We start from the raw sequence: 24,028 nt of genomic DNA, 5'->3' as shown, positions 1-24,028 counted from the left end.
TTTCGTCTTTCTCTCTTTATTTGTGCAAAGCACTTTAACCTATGTACAGATGAAAGGGGGAACAAAACATGAAAACCACAGACACAATTCACGGTTCAGTAACACTTTTACAGCAGACAGGCAAAACACGTAGCTTCATCCAAATCATACCACTTTCTCACATGACGGCACACATCCACTACACAGAGGTTAGCTTTGTAACATTGTGAGCGATTTAGACAGGAGGGCCTTCTGACGGCAATTCCGAAGCAGCAGATTATGGAGCCACAAGTTTGTATTTTTTAATGTCCACAACTTGTCCAGAGTTTGTCCATTGCGCTGGAAGGGTTACACCCAGCAGAAACCATGAAGACGTTTATTACGGGAAACACAATGATGCGTTGAACACTGAGCCATTAAGCGCCACCTCCATTCTGGTAGGATCCAACTGGGTTATGGCAAGACTGCACTGTTAAATGTTAAATGGCCGTTCATCAACCATCAATGCTTCCAGCGTAGTGCCGATCTGGAGAGGCTGGTCAATATTCTGCTCACATGACAAGCACATGTCTTACTAGTCCAGAAACCAGCGATATGTTGTTTAGTACATCAGATCTGTATACATGATTTTAAATCCATGCACACTAGTATGATTGTGTATTTATAATAAAAAGAGGGGAAAGCTGGAAACATCAAAGTTACCCCCAAAACAAGTGGCACTAATATGTGAGGAATCCAGAGATTAACACAATGTATTTCCATACCAACAAAAAGAGAAATTGTAAATTATACTTAATACATGACTTCACAGTTTTGAAAGGCTTTTTTGTTCGGTTCTGGCTTAATGTTCTAACACTTGAGATATGTCAGGTAAGAGAGCTGAAACCAGTTTGCAGTGCAATGTTAAGACATCTTACTCCAATTTTGTTTCTTCCCAGAACAAGTACCCAGACAATTATGCATTCAGTCCTGTTCCCAGTGTTAGTTTAAAAGCAAGGACTACTTCAGGCATGTTTATGGATTTGCTACATGTGCATTAAGCATACATATTTGCCTGACCCAAAATAAGTAAAAAGTAACCAAAATATCATGTAAACATAATTTCTATTACAGTACAACACATTCTACCGACAGAGAGTGGCGTTCCCAGTGGTAGGTTAAAAAAGGCTAATGTTTATAAGCAATATTTCATTGTTTCTGATATACAGATTTCATTTGTGGATCACTGATATTAAAGTAGCCTGCCATGTCCATGTGTATTCCATATCCTGACCTTTACACTTTGTTGTGCTTTCTTTTTTTTTACTTCAAACAATTAAGACTGTCACACTGGTCAGAATATTCTGTACCATATAAATATACAGTATAATCCTATTTTAAATATTATTAAAAGAGTTTATTTGCTTCTAGTATTAATATTTGCCACAGAATATCAGCACAGATATCATTGTATTTTTTTTGTTTGTTTTAATTTTATTAATCAACTACCTATACTGTATATTAGGTGCTTACTTAATAGAAAACAGTACCATATTTTTACTTGTGCATACTAGTACCAGTACTCCACAAATTACAGACATTCGGGATTTTCCATATGCCGCTGTGCCCTCCGCCTTGGTACTACTCCATCAGCAAGTTCGGTGGTCTCCATATGTCCTTGGGCCAGTGCTCTTGTCTCCTCACCAAGCTGGACCTTTAGTTTCCCTTTTTGCAGTCAAAATGCACAACTTCAGCTGGACCCTGCTGCACCAGGTACATGGATGGTGGTCTTCTACACTTGAAATGTGGAAGTCCAAGGAAACAACTTCTGTATGGCTGCATATAATGACAGAGGATGGACAGAGGGGACACATCGCTGATTCAGGGAGGGTGAGGTTTTGGGGCACCATGATTGCTCTTTATTTTTTATGAAAGGGGAGTGTTTCTTCTACTGTTCTTCTTTGTTTCAGTAAAGTGGCTTCTGTCCTTGGTTCTCAAATTCTGACCAAGCGTCATTAAGTTCCATAAAAATCATCTTGGCATATTGTTCATAGGGTTGCCCAGTTGCCTTAAAATCAGAGGAAAGTAGTAATCAGAATATTAAATTGTGTTTTAAAAAACTTAAAGAAATTAAATACATTGATAAAATATATAAAAAGTTATATTACAGTAATACCGAGATAAGAATGTTTTCTTTGCAAGCCTTTAGCTAACTCAAGTCGTTCTTTCATAAAGGCAAGTGTTGCTCACCTTGTCTGGGTGGACCACCAGCACTGCCTTGCGGTAGACCTTCTTCACCTGCTCCGGAGTTACAAGGTCAGCCATGCCCACAGGCTTCCAGCGGGTTTCCCCTTCCCAGAGCACCGTGTGCATGGTGGACAGCAGAGCACGAATGTTGCGCTCCTTCCCTTCAATCCAGTCAAGGATCTGTGGGTGAAGAAAGATTGAAATAAGTCTGACAGATGGGGCTTGCATGTGGTGTGAGGGGATCTCCTGGTTACCAACTTGTTTCTGGAATGAAATTTGGACTGTCACAGGTCCAGATTTTATGACCAGTCATAATAGCCAAGTGTTTACATATTTATAATATATCATAAGACAACAAATTTAGGAAATCTGATGGTAAAACCAATAGAGTGTTTGGTGTCTTCTCACCTTGAGTTTCTCAGGGTCCATCTCCTTGGCCATCTCCTCCTTCCTCATCTCTGCAATGGTTCTTGGACCTTTCTTGTCTTTATTACCCATGAAAGCCTGGCCAGACAGCAGGTCATCAAAGTTGGCATCTGATACCTTAGGTTTGGTCCCTGTAAAAAACAGAATATAGAGTAAATCATAGATAGCAAATGCTTCATAATCACTTCTTCACTATTCATGATCAACATCAAGAGTCTTACTGACCCATGCTGGCTTGTGGTTTGCCAGCAGCTCCAGACGAGACCCCACCCATATTGGAGAAGCTGACGTTGTAATTTGGTCGGTTCTGTGGAGATGTGTGAGGCATTGAGGAAACTGGCGTCTTAGACTGGTTCTGCCCCTGCCACTGACCCCCACCTCCAGGCTGCCATGAGGGGAAGCCAGAGCTGGGCTGCCAGCCACCGCCTGCTGTGTGCTGGGGCGAAGGTCGCTGAGGGGAGCCCATGGGTGGGAAACCACCCCCAGTGCCTGTGGGTGTAGTGGGCTTACTGGAGAACCCGGAGCCACCTGCAGGGAGAGTGCAATTCTCTGAATCAAGCAGTCCGTTGTACAAAATGAAATAACGGAACATTATGTTTATGCCTATACCTAATATGTGGTTTAAAAAGTTCTTACTGCCTACACACCTCCCAGGCTGGATCCTAGATTACCCAGGTCAGCGAATGGGTCCAGTGTGTTGGGTTTGGGCTGATGTGTGGGAGTGCTATGGACAGATCCAGTTGGACTGGTGCTGGCTGACTTGCTGCCCATCCCAAAGCCTCCTCCTGAACACCGTAAAAATAAATCAATAAAACCGTTCTAATCATTACAATAACAGATGCCTTAGTTTATATGTACCGCATGCCAAGATAATGACAAGTGATAAATGGTGACATCCAAAAGATCACCGCAATTAGTTCAACCACTAGATGTCGCTGTAAGGCAGTTATATTTCAGTCCCAAATCCAATTCTGTTAACTGTAATTACATTTGACTAACACATGATCCTCTTACTCAAACTGTGAGAGAAGATCCAGCCCAACGTGATCAATTTAAATTACATGGACAATGATATGTCTTTTAAATTGGAAACCTTCAGAATACACCAAGTAGATATGTATGATGGTTAGTTAGTCAGTTGTATGTAATGATGTCATTACATTATAATATAAATTTTGTAAAATTATGTAAATAATAAATGTAACATGGTTGCTCTAAACATCACAAGAGAAACAAATCTCAAAATAAGTCTTCCCCCTTATCCTTACCTGGTGCGGCAGGTCTATTCCAGTCCCATCCTCCCATGGCATTAGGCTGCTGGATGTTGACAGTGGGGGTGGTGGGTGGCACGGGAGAATTTCGACCTATGTAATGCACAGCACTGTCAACCTAGAGCAAGTCGTTCACCCAGATAATCTATGACCTAGGACTTTCACCATTCACATTCATTAGGAAAGGAACACCAAACATTATGGAAAAAACATGCCCATATATCTGTACTGGCCATTCATACACAGCCGCAGAGGTATAACTGCCGAATCCCGCATTCATCACATGCCTTACCAAAGCCCGTGTTCTGCATAGTAGGAGACGGCGATCGTGCGGCATGCAGGAAGGGGTCTGGCTGCCCCATATTACCTGGGCCAAGGAAAGACCCCATAAAGTCCTGGGGTTTGGGTTGAGGCTGGGGTGTTGGTCCAGACCCAAAGGGGTCAAAAGCTGTAAAAACAAAGATTCAAGCTAACTGAATAAATAATATTTACTATGATATATAGCATATTGTTAATGTAAATTATGGAAGTTGTAGCTTTTCACTGTTACAGAGAAATTATTATGACCTATTAAAGTAAGAACGAAGAGTGATTTAGTGCTCACTGTTTGCAGGCCGGGGCGAGGACGATGGTGAAGCAGAGGGAACTGTCCTGCGGGGCGTGGACTGCGCTGAAGTGGGGGCGCTAGTAGGCTGACGGGGAGGGCCTCCAAACAGATCTCCCAGCAGGTCCGTTGTGGTGGAAGTGGGGGGCTGTGGAGAGGCACAGGGCGGCTCCAGCACGCCTCCATCGAGTCCCAGCAGATCCACATCCTCCGCAGGTGGAGGAGCAGCAGCAGGTGGGGCATCTGGTTTTGGGTGGCCCTTGGGAGCATTGGCTGCATTGGCGCCTCCTGACTTGTCATTGCTGGCATTGCTCTGCTGGCTGGAGAGGGACAGCATCTCGTCATCTGATGGCTCACTCTCTTCATGCGGACCTGAACGACCATCAGGACCATGATTCCGACTTGGATCTGCAGAACGTACATGTCAGAACACACATGTCAAGATCTCTACTAAAAGGTACATCAACGTGAGTCTATACTATTAATTTGAAAAATTAAATTAAAACCTATTCTTGTACTGTTTCACGACATTAAACTCTAACTTGAACATTAATTGATTGGTTGATTAGTGTACATTCCATCTTATGATTTCAGTCCAAAATCCATCTTAGGTGAATCCATATGACTGACAGTCCAGTCATATTTGTGACACTTGTGTCATAAGGATGGTGTCATAATCAGGAACACTGGCATAAGACACGCAATGTTTCTCAGCAGAATTCAAGAGAATTCAGTCAACTTTTCAGTTGAGAACCTCCCTTCTAAGGGCATTCAAAATCTTTCACAAAAATAAATTCTACTCAGGTTTTGTCACCCTTTTCTACTGTGTGAAAATAAACATGGCACACCAAAACTGAAATCACCAATTATTTATCAGGTTTTTTTATTTTTCCATGAAATGTATGATCACAAAACGAATAGTCTACTGTAGCAGGGGGTACTGCACTAAACAAACTGTGCCTAAGGGAGAAGCCACAGCTAACACAAGCACAATATAATTGCCATTGTTTGGCAGCTTGTTCTACATTTGTTCATCACACCATCCACCACTCTGCCCGTCTGTTGACTGATGATCGCCGTATCAGTTCTTCCATCATCCATTATTCACCAACCAATTATCTTCCTTTTATAATGCCTACTCTATGTTTGTCTACAGTCGGAATCTTACCTTCCAAGTCCAAGCCCTCCATTTCATCTTATTAGGTGAGAATGAAAAAAACATTTAGCAGATGTAATCAGTCTAATGGTGCATATGGACACTCTACAGTAACTGGGTGAGGAAGGGTAATGGGTTTCGTTCCCTGGTGACATGAATAACGACAAAAAAATATTTCCTTCATTAAGCTAATGGATAATTTTATATCCATTTTATAATATACTATGGTTCAAGTATAATGACAATATAATTATAGCAACAACTGTTGACTGTGTAAACAGCTATCAAATCTCATCACCTGCTATAGCCAGGGCTTCCTGGTGCTCCTGGTGGGAGGAGAAAAGCACATTGGGGCTCAGATCTTTGGTGGGGAACTGTTCCCATGGCGGAGTCAGGTCCTTCTGCTTCTCAGTGCTTTCCACCTCCATGTCCAGCAGCACTTGAAAGAGCTGAGGGTACTTCTCTGGAGAATCACATGCATCCAGCTCTGGCCTACACACACCCATGGTTATTAGAGTTATGCAGTTATTATAAACACCGTAGCAAGGCACAGACATGCAACAAGAATTTCTTACTTCAAGAACTTCAGGAATGTTGTACCAGGAGCAATGAAGCCGGTGTGAAACTGAATCTGGAATATCTGTGTGTTGGTAACCTAAACAGGGTGAATTGTTCACAGTAATTGCATAAAAGTAACACCATGAACACTCAGAATAAGTTAAGAAACATCTGACAGTGTATAACACCGGTGTGCCATTATTACCTTTGCCTGCAGTCTGCCACCGATGGTAGATCTCATGTGATAGATGGAGATCACCACATCACCATGGACACTCACCCCAAGTGGAAAGACCACCTTGCCATCATGTACCCTGTATTCTCTAATAAAATAATATTCCTAATCATTTAACTTCAGTTCATTCATTAAACCTGAAAAAAATGAATGATTCTGTCACACCTAATATTTAGCATTGATTGCCATAATGTGAATAAACCAAAAAAACATTTGGAAGCATGGTGTTTTAGAATAAACACAAGAGGCTTACAGAAATTGATGATAACTCAATTTAAACATACCTAAAGCTCATTACTGTGTCTGATTTTATTGTAAATACCCCTTTAGACCCTGAGTGTACTATGTGTGGTATGTTTTCTGGTAAACAGACCCCTACCTCATCCTCTCATACTCCTGCGCTGTGGAGAAGATCTTGGTTTCACCAATGAGGATGTCACAGAAGGGGCGGCAGCCACTACGCTGCTTGTTGAAGCAGGGCACTGGACTCACGGTGACCGCTTTGATGATCAGTGGTTTGAAGTGAGGGAGGGTCGGCTTCTCTGAAACCATGCTGCAAACGTAGCCAATGTACCTGAGCACAGACAAGGGCCAGAGAGACATTAACACAAATTAGACCTTTTTGTTACAAAGTAGATTCCACCTGTGCCACTTAGATATGTTTTAAATGATGCATTTTTGTACACTGAATTACGTCAATGCTAAATTATTAAGTGTGACATATTACTTCAGTTTATCCAGTTCACTCATCCAGTGTCCACTTTTTTCAGTGTAGACAACCATCTATTACATAACAGTTACATTTACAGCATTTATCAGATGCCCTTGTGTAGAGCGACTTACAATCAGAAGTTACAGGGACAGTTCCCTCCGAGACACTCAAGAGTTAAGTGTCTTGATCTGGGACACAATGGTAGTAAGTGGGGTTTGAACCTGAGACTTTGTGGTCTCCTGGTTCATAGGTCTCACAGTCATTCTTCACAATCTTCCACTGTCACATCCCTACACTGCTATGTCACCTTGACTTATTTAGTATAACTCTAGTAGTCACTCTACCTCCTGTGTGAAGGCCACAGACCAGAGCCGGGTCTCTTGGCGCTGAGCAGCTGCATGGCGGGTACTGGGTTGGCGAAGAGATGACAGAAACAGAACATGGCACAGACCAGGATGCCCGACGGAGCTCTGCCATCCTGGATGAAAAGGACATGAAATCAAAAGTGCAATTACTGAAGATTGCTATCCATATGACCGTGATTCCTGTGGAAAAGAAAGGGTCCATATATAAGATAATATTTTGAGCATGTTAAAAAAAACAAAAAAAAAAACACAATCACCAGAATTATAAATGCTATTTAGAGACTTGCTAAATATTACACCACTCTATGTATAGACCACTACCTAGAACAGAAAGAAGACCGCTGGTCACAACAGCACACAATCTGAGTCTGTCATGGTATTTGCAAGAACATTCGACAGTGTTGTTCTGTCGATTTGCTGCAACTTAAATTTGTTAACTAATTAAAAGAATAAAAGTGGAGCTTGTGTATGGAGTCTCTTACCGAGCAGGTGATGACACACACATTCTTGGGGTTCTGTTTGAGCCAGTTGTGCATGTTTTTGCACACAGCAAACAGGTTGTGAAGACTGGGAGCCTGCTTTGAGGGCCAGTTGCATTCGGATACCTTTAAGAGAGGACAGAAGAAAAAAAAGTGGTTACACAAAACGCACACACACACAAAAACGATGGTTGATTTGGTCCGTCCAAGCATCTAATACATTAGTCTCAGTGTATTGGTCAGAGGCACAATAACAGGAATGAATAAATGTGGACAAATGTTCCCTGTTATTCTTCTCTACCGGTCAACAAACTGTACGTTGTGGAAATGTATATTTAATTGTATATAATTCTAATGTATATTACTTTCTGTGTAAGGTTCATTATGAGTTTCATAAGATGGGTGTCATTGATGAAAAACTTCCTAAAACACCAACATCAGATGTATGAGTAAGATGACCAAAAATGGAAAGGCACCCCATAGGAGGATGACGTTTTTTCCCTATGTCCCGATCTTCTGAATATGTCACAACCTGATAGCTATTGCCACAGAAGACAGGTTTTACAAATGCATGACTCACAATTTGACAAACACAATGACTCACAATGCCATACATTATAGGGGCATTGGGAAAATTGTGAAACCCCATCTACAGGTTCCATAATAATATAATAATATAATATTTTAATATATCTATAATATATGCCAGATACAGAGAAGCAGGTCTCTCACCCTGTTAGAGAACTTGGCGCCGCGGTAGTTCCTCTGGGACAGGTTGAAAACGGTGTAATGGTCAGCATGGCGGGAATCCAGGAAGGAGCGCATGTCCTCCACATGGTTCGTGTAGCCCATCTCAACGGCAGATGAAGGATATGACATCACTGGTGAAAACATACTTTATTATTGATAACACCTATGTAAAATGCCTGTCATAAAAAAACTGCCTTTCAGCGTGTTGCTTTATAAAACTGATCATGGATGGTCTGTGTTCGCATGCATTTGAGAAGGTGACATTGTGAAACTGAAAAGCTGACAACCATTTTCTACATCTCTTTGGCCTTTATGTCAGTATGACAGTAGGGTAAAGAAAATGAGGCACCTATGATCCGTGAAGTGATATAGGCAATGTCCAGCTCTCCTTTAGTGTACCTATAAGAAAAAAAACAATATAACCTATATTAATATAACCTATATTATAACATACTCTCTTAAATGTATTGTCCCTTTTCAATAGAATAATTCATTCTGTTTTTCTTTCAGAATTGAAATGATTATTTATTTATACATTTATTCATGCTTATATTTACTTTCCACACATTATTGATCTAACAAAGAACTTGTTGTTGAACCCAAAACATAAACAAAAATAAATAAATGTGTGTCATTTACATTTACAGTATTTAATTTGATGCCAATGGTAGTAAGTGGGGTTTGAACCTGTCAGGATAAGGGGTCACAGGCAAATGTTTAACCCACTTCTACAACTGGACACATTGCGTTTGACTAATGGAAACAATTATACAGTAGTTATCATTTTAATATTCAAGATCTTGCTTTCTGGCTAGGGTTAGGGTTGCAAGTAGACTTTTGACAACCTTAATAAATTTTTGTATCATAAAATATCTGTCCCGTCCGTGCCGGCTCAGTCCCCAAGTACATCCCTTCCCTGAGTATTAGGGACATTGTCTGTGTCGCCCGTAGTCGCGGGTTCCTGGGTAAGTCCCGGATTGGGTAAGTCCCAATCCGGTAGTGTGCACCTCTCTGGCACTTCCGGTGTGAGGGTTCTTCATCACGTTCCCTTCGGCATGAATAGGGATCCTCCCAGGTGTAACAAGCATCTGGTGCAGCTTGGTTCGTCTCATCCCCTCCTCTATAAAAGCCCTTTGTGATCTACAGAACTATCCGAGGTTTTCCCTTGTCCTGCGTGTCCCCACGCTTATATGTGCTGAAGTTTATTGTCTGTGTCAAGTGACTGTTATTGTGCCAAACAGGATTGTGTATTGCCACGAGGACCTCTGGTGACTACTTCGCTGATCCAAGGTGGAATACTTGGAGGGCGTGTGATCGCAGGATGCTGTATCTGGCAGAGTGCCTGGATGACATCCCGAACTGAGAAGATCCCCCCTCTGAGATCCCTGCGCTTTTCAGTTTTGTATCACTGTGCAATAAAATATAGAATTTTCATCGTTTCCCCCCTCGGACACAACAATTTTTTAAATGTATTTTTATAACTACTTTCATGACAGTGTTTTGAAGGTGATTTCACCTCAAAGTATACTTTTTTCATGTTGGGGTGTTGTGTGCAGAATTCAGAGGGGGAAAAAAATTAAATAAAGAAATTGCATCCATTTTGTAATAAAGCTGTAACATAACAAAATGTGAAAAAAAAGTGATGTGCCGTGAATACTTTCCAGGTACAGAGTATACAGCAAATTAGGGCAGACAGCAGCCCACTCAATCACTCACACACTTCCCATAACCACTTAGAACTACTCAGTGTGGCGGCTGCCAGAGCCCATCCCGGAACACTGGGAACAGCGCAGGGGCTCACCTGCCCCACAAGTACATACACACACCATTCACACTCACACACCAAAGGTGAATTCAGTCACCAATACACCTAGTGTTCAAGCCTGTGGGTTTGGGTTAGGGGTGTTCAAATTAATCATATGATCGATGCATCGCGATGCTGATGTGGATGATATTGCATCGATGCAGTGCAGACCATAATCGATTATCATAATGATGTTGCTTGGTGATTTTCTGTTGGTGAATCTCGTTAAAAAGTAGTGCAGGTAGTGACTGTGGCGGCCTGTTCTACAGAATACAGTGCCGTTCCGTGTCGGAGTTTTACGCTGCGTGGCGTGGCGACCATGACGTATTTTTGCGGGCGACCAATAGAATCCAAGCGGGGGTGTCTTTTTTACGCCACTTCGAAACAGACACATGAAGCGGGAATGGAGGAAAAGTTGATCTTTCTCTGAGTGTTCAGAGATCTACAACACAACAATATCATCGTACCGGGATTTACAAAAAAACACGCATATTTTTCGTGTGGTGAGCATTCAGTTGAATTAAAAAAAAAAAATTCTGTAATGAATACTATTTGGAACTAAGGTGTCAGAATAATTTGGACATTACACGTACCAAATATTACTGCTTTTATGTAATACAAAATGAAATAATACAAGGACCACAGGGACAAGAACCACAGAGCTTGGACCAGTCTGCTCGGTTCCTCTGCTTGGTGGAGATGTCGATCTCCATCAGGACCGGGGCAGATGATTAACTCCGCCCACAACATAGTGCCATGTGCATTTAAAGGAGAACTACCAGTATATACAACTGTTACAAGGTGAGTGCGGACGTAACAAGTTTTTCTGCTCTGGAGCAAATCAGAGCATCCACACAGGCGAACGAGACCTTAACATCATGTGACCATGTAGAAAATGTCTGGGATGCATCACGATGCATCGATATAGAGGCACTGATAATCGTAATCGAATCGTGAGACCAGTGAAGGTTCACACCTCTAGTTTGGGTTAGGGTTAGGGTAAGGATTAGGGTGGGAGGAAGCTGGAGAACCTTGGGAAGAGCGTGCAAACCCCACGCACACAATACAGGGAGTGCAGAATTATTAGGCAAATGAGTATTTTGTCCACATCATCCTCTTCATGCATGTTGTCTTACTCCAAGCTGTATAGGTTCAAAAGCCTACTACCAATTAAGCATATTAGGTGATGTGCATCTCTGAAATTAGAAGGGGTGTGGTCTAATGACATCAACACCCTATATCAGGTGTGCATAATTATTAGGCAACTTCCTTTCCTTTGGCAAAATGGGTCAAAAGAAGGACTTGACAGGCTCAGAAAAGTCAAAAATAGTGATACCTTGCAGAGTGATGCAGCACTCTTAAAATTGCAAAGCTTCTGAAGCGTGATCATCGAACAATCAAGCGTTTCATTCAAAATAGTCAACAGGGTCGCAAGAAGCGTGTGGAAAAACCAAGGCGCAAAATAACTGCCCATGAACTGAGAAAAGTCAAGCGTGCAGCTGCCAAGATGCCACTTGCCACCAGTTTGGCCATATTTCAGAGCTGCAACATCACTGGAGTGCCCAAAAGCACAAGGTGTGCAATACTCAGAGACATGGCCAAGGTAAGAAAGGCTGAAAGACGACCACCACTGAACAAGACACACAAGCTGAAACGTCAAGACTGGGCCAAGAAATATCTCAAGACTGATTTTTCTAAGGTTTTATGGACTGATGAAATGAGAGTGAGTCTTGATGGGCCAGATGGATGGGCCCTTGGCTGGATTGGTAAAGGGCAGAGAGCTCCAGTCCGACTCAGATGCCAGCAAGGTGGAGGTGGAGTACTGGTTTGGGCTGGTATCATCAAAGATGAGCTTGTGGGGCCTTTTCGGGTTGAGGATGGAGTCAAGCTCAACTCCCAGTCCTACTGCCAGTTTCTGGAAGACACCTTCTTCAAGCAGTGGTACAGGAAGAAGTCTGCATCCTTCAAGAAAAACATGATTTTCATGCAGGACAATGCTCCATCACACGCGTCCAAGTACTCCACAGCGTGGCTGGCAAGAAAGGGTATAAAAGAAGAAAAACTAATGACATGGCCTCCTTGTTCACCTGATCTGAACCCCATTGAGAACCTGTGGTCCATCATCAAATGTGAGATTTACAAGGAGGGAAAACAGTACACCTCTCTGAACAGTGTCTGGGAGGCTGTGGTTGCTGCTGCACGCAATGTTGATGGTGAACAGATCAAAACACTGACAGAATCCATGGATGGCAGGCTTTTGAGTGTCCTTGCAAAGAAAGGTGGCTATATTGGTTGCTGATTTGTTTTTGTTTTGTTTTTGAATGTCAGAAATGTATATTTGTGAATGTGGAGATGTTATATTGGTTTCACTGGTAAAATTAAATAATTGAAATGGGTATATATTTGTTTTTTGTTAAGTTGCCTAATAATTATGCACAGTAATAGTCACCTGCACACACAGATATCCCCCTAAAATAGAGAAAAATAAAAAAAACTAAAAACTACTTCCAAAAGCATTCAGCTTTGATATTAATGGGTTTGGGTTCATTGAGAACATGGTTGTTGTTCAATAATAAAATTATTCCTCAAAAATACAACTTGCCTAATAATTCTGCACTCCCTGTATAAAACTTACAACCTTGGAGGTGTGAGACCACGTCGCTAACTGCCGCACCACTGTTTAGCCAGTAGCTTAATTTTTACGTGCAAATTATGATTTTGTTATATTATTTACACTACAACTACTTTCTTGAAGCTCATTGCATTGAGACAGCGACGTAGGGCAAACATGCCAAAGGGAATCCTGGGATTTGTTATGCAACAGGTTTAGGATCTCTGTCGGCTTTCGCAGGTGGCAATCCTCATAATGAGATAAGAACACAGTCGCTCTCTATTTTTTCCCCCAAGGCTAAAAATGCCCCCCTGTGCATACACATGACCCGAACACACACAATTACAGTAGCATGTGAAATACAAAAGATTTTCTATCAACCCGAGTCACAAAAAACTGAACAAAAAAGCAACTGAAGAAACAAGCGCACAGAATACTGGCAGACTCCAGTGAAAAGTCCACCAGATAAATCCTGGTTCCTGGCAACTGCTAAACGACGACTTTGCATGAAATGTACCAGAGTGTCACCACAGCAACCACCACCTTAACAGCTAAAGCTTCAGGGATCTTCAAATCGAGCATCATAATGTACACACAATGTACACCATGACACTGAACTAAAGAACTACTCTGTGCTGTCCAGCACCTCCAGAAAGACATGGACAGGTGCTCTATACCTCTACAACTGTAGGACTTTTTCTCTTCTTGGACAGACCATCACCAACCCTGCACTGGCACCAGTTGCAGGCTCACTCTTCCCAAGGTTTCTTCCTTTCTTTTTTTCTCTCTCCTAGAGGTTTTCCTTGCGTGCAAAACAGTCAAGTGTTGGGGTGTTAACTGTAGGGTTTGTCAAAGCCCATTAAGACAAAATGTATGTGATTTTGGGTTACATAAGAAATAAATGAATGTATATATATATATATATATATATTGGAAACAGCAGGGAAGGTACAGGGTACAGGCCAGGAGCATGATGTAAGAGAAGTGAAAGAGCAGCTCATGCAGATAAACTCTGTTTTGTCTATACAAGTGGATTCCCAATTTCTACCACCCAGAACTACATTGCTTTTTGTTATCATCTGATCTTCTCAGAATGTTTTTGTGCATCTGCTCCGCCTTCACCTTCATGTGGACGTCTCCGATGAGCCTCGCACTACACAGCAGCCCCAATCTAGCACTTCTTAGCATGAGGTTATTCAGAGGCAAGATGAATGCTGTGGAGAATCAGCCAAGGACACCCAGTCCCCAGACAGAAACCTCAAACTGCAGCTCCATGTGCACACATGTTTCATGGATGAGTTTTGTCTTTTTGATAAATTGTCACGGCCACCGTTCCGCCACCTAAAAACCGGGCCATCTCGGGTGCTGACCGCTCTTTGAAGATCACATTTACATTTACAGCATTTATCAGACGCCCTTATCCAGAGCGACTTACAATCAGTAGTTACAGGGACAGTCCACCCTGGAGCAACTTAAGGTTAAGTGTCTTGCTCAGGGACACAGTGGTAGTAAGTGGGATTTGAACCTGGGTCTTCTGGTTCACCATACCGCCTTTTTGACTGTTGACTGTTTATTGATCCCCGACCCTTTGCCCGGTTCTCGCCTCCCTCCATCGGGCCCAAACGCCTGCCAGTCAAGAAGCGCCTACGCAGCACCGAGGCCCTTCCTTCCTCTCGGCCAGCTGAGCGGCTGCACGTTTCACACACTTAGCAACGACAACACAAATAGCGTGACGGAAAACGAGCACTGCAACTCGCGCCTACAGTGGATCAGACATCAAAATGTTGTAGACGTGCCTGCATAAGAAACAGGAAGTAGCATTGTAGTGCTTGTGCTGCACTACACTCATGCTATGAAATTAAACCCCACACTGTCTCTGCTTAGGTGGGTATTTGGCAACCACAGCTGTTATGAATAATCCATGACTGTGGAAAGGAGAGGCGAAGAGAAGAGAGTAGAGGAGAGGGGAGGAGAGGAGAGGGAATGTGCCGACAAATGCAAATAGGGAGCCAATCAGAGATGATTTGATTACTGAAAGTCTGAATCATCTGACTGACAGATATGCACAAGCATACCAGCGAAAGGGGTAAAGATGAGGGAGAGGAGGAGAATTTTTTTTATCTGTGTGTGTGTGTGTGTGTGTCATAGAGAGAGTCTCCTGACACACAAACATAGTAAATGTGGTGCTAACAGAGGGCTCTTTGTGGCCAGTACACAGAGCCCAGTGGTGCCAGATCCCACCACCTTACCCTCCCACAGCTCTTTCTGTCTCGCCTCCCACCTCCTTTCTCCAATCCTGCGCCAAGCTTTCACTTTCTTTTCACAAAGAACTGTACAACGTATTCAATATACAGCCAACCACACATATGCTGAGATCGCAAACTACAGGATTACTTCAACAATGTTCACGTTTCACTGTTATATCAAGTCACAATATTACAACAGTTTAAATTTCCTCGAATATGTTATTATATTATATATTACAGCAAATGCAGAATTTAAGAATTATGCATGACTAACTCCACAGTACCATGCAGTTGAGAGCAAATGCCATCACTTACGTGGCCACCTGGTGCATGACTTTGGTGGACGTGTCCTTGATGGTGTCCTTCAGGTTGTCCTTGAAGTTACTGAAGAACTTTCCGGCTCCTCCCTTCACCATGTCCAGTAGCCCCCCTCCATAGCTGCCCTCCATATCTGCAAACCAGGCACCTTTGTATTAAAAATAAACCTCTCATACACACACACACACACACACACATTGGTACACTCACAAATCATTAACAGCTGCCATAAAGCATGAAAAATGTGACCCTTGACCTGATGGCAAGTTGTAAGTAGTTGGGAGTTTTGGGATGGAATGTATCTACATTTGCTACAGTATTCACTGGTGTGTGTGTGTGTGTGTGTGTGTGTGTCTGAATGAGAGAGACATTTAGCAAGAAAAATCATTTCACACATCCCAATATATCTGTGTGTTGTAAAAAAACTACAAGCTATTCAGCCCGAAGTACCAGAAACACATAGCATCCACTCTCCGTAGAGTTGGGAGTTCTGCAATCTATACGCTACAGTAGCTGGGAATGCCAAGCTGCCACTGAACCGACTGGGCTTTCTGGCGGGAGCGTCAGCTCTCAGTACATTCAGCTCGAGTCAGTACACATTTCACTTTCGCTTCTCTTGTGAAATTACATTTTCATGTTTTGCCATTTGTTTGAAGCAGCACAACGCAGCTCCTACCAATGAAACTCTGAGCCTTTAGCAACATTTGATCACAAGCACAGATCACAAGCACAGTTTTAGGTACCTAAACATTCACAAATGTGTAGGGGTGCGATATACTTACACACCAGTAGTAATCTTATTAAAAATTTTATTCAACATCCAGTTAATGGAAAGTGACCATAGCCCAAATAACATGGTGCCAACTCTTCACGCTGTAAATTTAATGACATAAAAAGTGGAGCTCTCCTATAGAGACTAATCTGCCTTTTTTAAAAGAAGCAAACATCGACAACGACATCTCCTTCTGTCCGCCTTTCCCGCATCCACTCTGAATGACAAGAGAACAGAGATGCAATATGGTTGAGGCCTAATAAAAGGGGCTTAACAGCCATGTAAGGCCACCGCTCTCCAAGAAGAGGAAGTCACGGGGACAGGGCATCTTGAGAATTTGGACGACGCCAGTGATTGGAATCTTTAACATGCCAGTCATGCCCTGCCTCTCTGGCCTTGGTTCGGGCCACAGGGACCAGAGGGGTCTCAGAATGAGGCATTTGCAGGGAGAGAGGTGGGTGATGGAGCATGGCTCGTCCAAATTTCAGTTTCAATTGGATCAGAGAAATTAATCTCTGCAAGAGAACCCGGACTCCTCGGATTATGATCAGATGATTTCAAAGAGTCCAGTGTAATAAAGTAATCTGCCCCACCCCGTCTGGTCTTACCTCTTCCTTTGCCTGCCTCTTCGTGCTGTGCGTGTTGTGCTTTGTGCTACTTGCTGGTTGGTATTGGTTGAGTTTTGATTTCATGTTTTCCCTGCAAAATTGTGCTTCCTCAAAAATATGATACTGTCACAAAAATATGATAGTGTCACATCCAAAAATGTTGATAGTATTTTGTTTTATGGGCTGTTATTTCCAGATCCTATGCCAGTCGACATTGTATATATTCTTTCTATATTACCAATCTATCTACACTTCTACATCTGAAGGGAATTCACCTGAGCACTTCATGTCTTTGCCTTGTTTTTTTCACCTTTGTCATGATCCGGTCCGGCAGTTCAGACCGGAGTTTCATGTTGGTCCTGTGTTATTATGTCCCCTGATTGTGTTTACCTGTGTAGGATTGTATAAAGCTGCCCTGTTTGTTCGCCGTCGGGTCATTGTTTGGTGATGTTTCCCTTGTCCTGTCTACAATGTATTAAACCTCTGTTTCGTGACATTGTGCGTATGCATCCTTCTTCCACACCATGTCCAGCCATCGTGACAACCTTGCTTCCCTTACATTTGCATTTTACAGCATTTATCAGACGCCCTTATCCAGAACGACTTACAATCAGTAGTCACAGGGACAGTCCCGCCCTGGAGACACTTAGGGTTAAGTGTCACGACTACGGACTAAGGGGGGAAGGAAGCGCAGAGGTCGGACATTCTGAGAATGGCGTTTTATTATAACAAACAATAAAGAAATACAAATAAACAATGGCGCGGTGGCCGAAAACAATTTAACTTAAATTACGAACATAAACAACCCGTAGGCGTGTGGCGATTGCCAGAACTCCAATTACAAACACTGTTACCAACTGAAGTTCACGAAAATGCCGGAGACCTAGAAGGGGCGGAAAAATCCGGCATTTATGGGGCGTCAGGATTGGAGTCAGGTGTGGAGCCCAGCTGTAGGCAATCCTGACATTAAGTGTCTTTCTCAGTATTTAAATGCATCCTTGCTGTATCCTCATCTGTCCACTGTGATTCTACTCTAGATCGGGTTTGTGTGTGGAAGTGTGTTACCTTTTCTCTTATCTTTCTCTGCTGTATCGTTAAAAAACAGCATCAAATAAGAGCAACATAATAACAACAACACCAACAATAATGATGAAAATACACCTAGCGCCCTGTCCCAATTTTAAATGCTCCACAATGATCTAGTGTCTGGTCAGCATTACAGACCTGCTGGCAAACAGAAATAAAGGCACACACGTCACCCACATAAAGCCCCCACCCATCAACAGAACTGCAGTCATTAGGACAGGCGCTGCTGGCTGAGAGTCCCTCTGCTACAGATGCATATCAGCACTGACATCTGGACCATCTAATGAAAGCCCGCACAAAACCTGAGTTAGGTGGATTTATGTTATGGTCAATTCACCCCCCTGGGATCAACTGGTAGTTGCGTTTTCTCCCGAAAACCTGATAAGCTGCAAAATAATATTGTACATTTTTCACCAGGTCATTCCTTTAAGTGGATAATTTAACCGAAGATTTGGGTTTGTCTGTGTCTGCCTATTAACAGCTCTTCACACCGCTTGTCAATAGCAGTGCTCCAGTTTAATCTGGCTGGGTGGGCCTTTTGGACTGGGCACAATGGCACAGAAGGCTTCCTGTAGAACTGGGCATAAGGGACTTCCTGTAGGAGAGGGCAAATCCAAAGGGGCATCAAAGCCTCCTCCACTCAGACCTCTCAGAGTTCAGTGTCTCTGAACCTACCCTACAATCCCTTTTATCCTCAGACCAACCCGATCTGGCCGCACCCCTGACGCCTGCTTTTGTGCATGAGTGTGTCCGTGAATTTGAATGTGTGTATGTGTGTCTGAGCTCCAAAGACAACCACCCCCACACAATGTGCACCAACACACCAATACCGTCAGGTATAAAGTGTTTCAAACCTCATCTGCTCTACTCCTCCCATCCATGAGCATCTGAACACGAGGCCTGGGTCTATGGAGCACATGTGCCATGGCCCTTCTGTCCCTTTCTCACTGTGGGTCTGTGTGTGTGTGTGTGTGTGTGTGTGTGTGTGTGTGTGTGTGTGTGTGTGTGCATGTGTGTATCATGTCACAGGACCCAGACTTGGCTCTTGAATAATAGATTGTGCGCAAGCAGCATTTGTCTTACTTTGCAACAAGGCACAGCACCGAGCACTTTGCACATTTTTCGGCAAGTGCACCTTCTGCAGTTTAACCGCGATGTTTGAAAAATCAGAAAAGCTGCCCGGAATCTGGACTTAGGCCTGAATCCCTTTCATCTTCAATTTATTGAAGAAATTAGATAGGTACACGTGCAGTTTGCTTTGAGGTGGAGACTCTGACTCAGCCTTCCTGCAGTACAAAATTTCTTTTGTTGGAGCCACACTGTTGTTCATTTACTCCTGTTGCTTTGAATCATTGTTTGGATCATGTGACCTCACGATCATGTGACCTATGAGTCAAACCCTGTGAAGTCTTAGATCACAGGGAGACACTACTGGTGTTCTTTAATTTATCATGGTTTCTGCAAACAACATTCAATGACCACAACTATTATTGAATGTGTTGGACTGAATCATTATTAGTATGATTATTTCATTCACAAGAGTCGCATTTGCCATTTTCCTATTAACTGTGAACTTTTAGGATGCATGCCTTCTCTTGAATTTGAAAGCAAATGTTTTAAATCTTTAGTGAACTTTTTTTATTATTTAATTTGTTTATATTATCTCTTGAATATTTGAGGAGCGCATGAACATGTATGGCATTTCAGTGTTTGTTTTTTTACCTGTAATGGGAATAAGTAACGGGATGTGTACATGGGGCACCACCTATTCCTGGGGAAAGCAGTTGTTGCAGCATGCAGCATTATTTTTTAAAAGGTTTACAAAAGACTGTAAGGCAAGACAATTAGTCATTTGTTTTGTAGCAGGAGGTGAAAAGCCATGAAAGTGTGGCGCCAGTTCCGTTCACATCCCATTGATCTCCCCCTTCATGGGAGATGCAAACGAATGGACATCAAAAGATGCAAACGAATGGACATCAGGCCAGACTGACTGTGTCCACAGCCACAGTCTTTCAGTGTAGATGACAGCCATCGGCAAGTGCATTACCTGTGCGAATGTCAGCCAGACGATGCTGCTCCAAATCAAAAAATGGATTATGGATAAATAAGACACCAGCTGCCCTTCACAGGAACTTTACAGGGGCAAACGATGGCAGCGTCCTGTCCTCCTACTGCAGAGATGCCAATCATCTCTCTCTTTTTTTTTAATAAACAGGCAGAGTCTCGCACTGCAAGATCACGCGTCTGTCTTTCCAGGAACAGAACGTGGCACTGATACGACAACCTGCGCTGTCACGGCATCCCGGACCCAGACGCTGCGGCGAGCCCGCACGGCGACGCGCAGGCCCGGCGGCCGGCGCGCTCCTCTTACCTGCGCTGTCCATGGTGCTGTACTGGTCCGGCCGCGCTGGTCCTGATCTGGAGCCGAGGGCCAATCCGCCGCCTCTCCCCCCGTTATTCAAGTCACCGCTGCTGTCGACCAGCTGCAAAGATTCATATCCATCATAACTGCTCTTCTTCTTGTAGCCACTTAGCAGGCTCATCAGCTCTCTCCCAATAGAAAAAAAAAAACAAATGTATGTATTTTTTTTTATATTACTGCTGTATATGTGTCGGGAAATCACGTAAAGGAACACGGGTGCCGGCTGGGTACGGAGCTGGGCTTCGCCTGTGTCCGCCGGGGAGGGAGGCTTGTTCATCAGGAGCCGCATTTACTACGCGGCGCCAGTGTTGCCAGGTCTGCGCGACAAAATCACTCCGCGGGTAGAGCGAAAACCGGTCCGAAAAGGATGCAAACCGATGCAAAAAAAAAAAAGGTATAGCCAGGTTCAAATGTATGCAGGCACGTGTCCATCCCAAATGTGCTTTAGCGTTTCTGATACTTTTTTGACACGCCTTAGTATAATTTATCCAATATTTTACCCAAGATAGAGATGGGATTAGAGGAGACCAATAAGTGCTAGGGTAGGACTGAACATATTATTATTATTATCATTAGCACTATATTTCAAAATGTGCATTAGTATAAAAAGGGTGGGGAAACGGCGGCCCTGGCAACCCTGCGCCGCACGGACACGCGACGCCGCCAGTCTGCGCAGAGGTACGGGTCCTTCAGCGCCAATCCCGACAGGACAATGGAGGCTATAGCAGACCAAGGACTGCCTGATTTTTTTTCCCTCTCTCACCCATAAAAACAGCTGAGCAGTTTGTTCAAGAGCTGGTTAAAGAACACGATAAAATTCCGGGGTTTTGCATTACAATGAAACATTCTTGCCACCTACAACACAAGCCTTCCTGCAATTATAGCCGAGCTACAAATCTTACAGGCCATGTTTTTGTACATGATGAAAAGTATTGTTTTTAGGCACTAATACGGAATGACAAAGGCCTGTTGTTTCCTGATGAACACAATCTGTATTGTTTTCCAGGGGGTATGTCTGTTTGTGTGTGAGTGATGGGGAGGAAGGATTGCAGAGGCGCACTTGCTGGGGCTTTCTCGGCCCTCACTGTGATGCAGCACGCAATTCTTTGTCACTGGAAGCGCTCCACTTCCAGACTTTCCGCAGGCAGATTTACCAGCCGGGCGCTTCCTTCCGTGGCCTGATCGCTTAGCAACCACAGCGGCTGAATGCTTTCTCAGAGGACAGAGACAGCCTGGGCAACTCTTTCAGAGGAGGAGGAGAGAGAATGAAAGCTCAGCATGGAGGAAATGCCCTCCGGAGAAGGGTGACACAGCACTATGCATGGCCAATCACGCCGCAGCCTAATGCCGACGGCATGGTTATGCAGGACAGCCAGTTGCCTGCAGTTTAAAACTTCCCAAGGCATGTGACTTTTTTTTTTTTATTATTATTATTTCGGCTGAGCTGCAACGGCCTGAAGATGTAAAACCTTTTTTTTCTTTAGTAGTAAAAGATATTTGCACACCTCCAAGTGCTAATAAAGACAGGCTGAACTGGAACCAGTTAAAGTTAGCATGGTTTCAGTGTTTTTATGGGCATCTTTACTGTCTCATATCTTTTGAGCTTTGATCTCGCCAGCAGTAAGATGGAAAGTATCTGCCGTTACACTGGAAATGCTTTTGTCCAGATGTTTTATGCCAAAAGTCTTAAAATCTCCAAAGAACAATGTCCCTGCCTCTGTTGTCCTGTCTCCCGTTTACATCCTGATTGGAATTGTTTGACAGTAATTACGTCAAACCCCTCGGTGACAGTGATGGAGGAGGGGTGAGTGTAGGCTCACATAGCCGTCAATGAATTTAATTCAGACCCTCTCCTCTAATCATCTATTATTAAATTGTGCAGAACTGTTGTTGCACCGGTGTGTAGTAAAATAAAAAAAAAAGTGTGTGCAAGACCCATGGAACAACAATAACTAATAAATAGCAATTCTTCAATTCTTGGAAACTGCTCTGGTGCTCTAGACTGCTGCCAATGGAGGGACTGCATATAATTCTTCCAGCTAAATCTCTGGCGTATGGACATATGCAGAAAACTCACATTTACATTTACAGTGTAGCTCACCATTTACCAGGGCGTTGGATATAATGCAATTTTTTTTTTTTTTACATATTTCTCCACCCATTCCTGCCCAAGAATCCAAATCTCTAGTCTCTGGCATGATTCGTGCATCATCCACACAACATCTTGGTGTTGACCAATCATAGCGTCAAAAAAAAACAAGATTTACCAGCAGCGATGCTTTTCACCAGCATAAATCATCATCATCACCATCATGTATCATCTGAGATATTTCCCCCACCCCCATCCCCCCGACCACTGGCGGTGGTCTGCGCCCGTGTTCGGTACGCAGTGCGCTCGCTTCTCCCCCCTAAACCCCGACGTTGATTTCGCCGCGTTTTAATCCAGCGTTGTTTTAATCCCGCGTTGTTTTCTGGTTGTTGTCGTTTTTTTTAAAAAAAGAAACACGCACCTCACGTGATGGATCCGGCTGAGCGTCCCTGTGACGTCACTGCATCCCGAGCGCTAACACGGACGAGGCGCACGGCGATTTAAAACAGGATGCGCGTTTTCACACAAAGAGGGAACCCCCCCCCCCCCCCCCCCCCCCCACCCCCTACACTATATTATCATCCGAAGACCTCCCCATCATGCCGGCCCAGCCTGCCCTTCGCGGGATGCGGCGCCCGTTACGTAACAGCTGACGTCTCCGCGGCAGGACGGTCGCCGTACCTGGAGTCTGGAGGCTAAAGTGGAATGGAGGAGTGTTACCTTCCGCTCTCATTCTCCCCGGCGCGCGGCTCTGCAAATGCTGACCTTTGATTTGTCATTCGCTGCCCAGTCAAAGGTCACACCATCACGCCCTCCGCGCGATGCTCCTCACTGGCGCGCCACCGGCAGCCCGCCGGCCGAGGACGGGACGCAATTGGATGGAGAGGGACGGACGCGGCATCGCCGTCGATCCGCGGAAGCTGCGCGCGTCTCTCTGCTTCCCCCCCCCCCCACGTCCCGACGCCTTCACGGAAAACGCTGACGTCGCACAAACCGCGGCGAGGATCCAGGCGGACTGAACGGGACGCGCGCGGCCAGGCCACCCGCCCTCCGGTGCGCGCGCGCGCGCGCGCGTGACCCCGCGTCGCTTCGCCGGCGATCAAACGGATCGCGGACGAGCGGAGCGGGGATCCCCTGCGCGTGCCGCGATCCTGTGGAATCTGCTTCGGTTTTATTCGCTGGGTCGAGCAACATTTCACTCATCATCTAATTATCACAGAAGTGTATGTCATGAATAAAAGTTGCTGTCATAAAGCAAAATGAACAGTGGGAGTCCGGTTATATCCTAAATTTACATTTTAGCTTTATGGC

At 43.9% G+C, this 24,028-nt stretch overlaps 1 protein-coding gene across 6 annotated transcripts; it reads right to left on the bottom strand.

Annotated features, from left to right (window-relative positions):
• dnajc6 (DnaJ (Hsp40) homolog, subfamily C, member 6) lies at positions 1–23,750 on the bottom strand. 6 transcript variants are annotated; one of them, XM_029000523.1, is made up of 20 exons: positions 23,438–23,750; positions 20,578–20,689; positions 15,738–15,873; positions 9,111–9,160; positions 8,744–8,892; positions 8,015–8,137; positions 7,512–7,645; positions 6,835–7,029; positions 6,426–6,543; positions 6,238–6,317; positions 5,961–6,154; positions 5,675–5,701; positions 4,507–4,914; positions 4,195–4,350; positions 3,900–3,995; positions 3,279–3,416; positions 2,857–3,159; positions 2,614–2,762; positions 2,209–2,385; positions 1–2,026 (listed from the first exon to the last, which is right to left on the bottom strand). In XM_029000523.1, the coding sequence occupies exons 2-20, from the start codon at positions 20,588–20,590 to the stop codon at positions 1,925–1,927; spliced, it is 2,748 nt and encodes a 915-aa protein (XP_028856356.1). In that variant the 5' UTR covers positions 20,591–20,689; positions 23,438–23,750; the 3' UTR covers positions 1–1,924. The 6 variants fall into 6 exon arrangements, with proteins under 6 accessions (XP_028856356.1, XP_028856355.1, XP_028856357.1 ...); XM_029000522.1 differs by having other exon boundaries at positions 23,483–23,750; XM_029000524.1 differs by lacking the exon at positions 23,438–23,750 and adding an exon at positions 23,139–23,157.
• Between the last annotated feature and the right edge of the window lie 278 nt (positions 23,751–24,028).

This window comes from Denticeps clupeoides, chromosome 13 (assembly GCF_900700375.1).
Source record: "Denticeps clupeoides chromosome 13, fDenClu1.1, whole genome shotgun sequence".
NCBI lineage: Eukaryota > Metazoa > Chordata > Actinopteri > Clupeiformes > Denticipitidae > Denticeps > Denticeps clupeoides.
Note: the sequence above shows the minus strand (reverse complement) of the source record. Positions and strands in the feature narration are given on the sequence as shown.

Coding starts and splice junctions, on each gene's coding strand:
- dnajc6 (XM_029000519.1), bottom strand. CDS start 20,749: ATGAGCCTGCTAAGTGGCTACAAGAAGAAGAGCAGTTATGATGGATAT. Junction 6,155..6,237: donor ACATTCCTGAAGTTCTTGAA/GTAAGAAATTCT, acceptor GGGTGTGTGTAG/GCCAGAGCTGGATGCATGTG. Junction 4,351..4,506: donor CTCGCCCCGGCCTGCAAACA/GTGAGCACTAAA, acceptor TTGTTTTTACAG/CTTTTGACCCCTTTGGGTCT.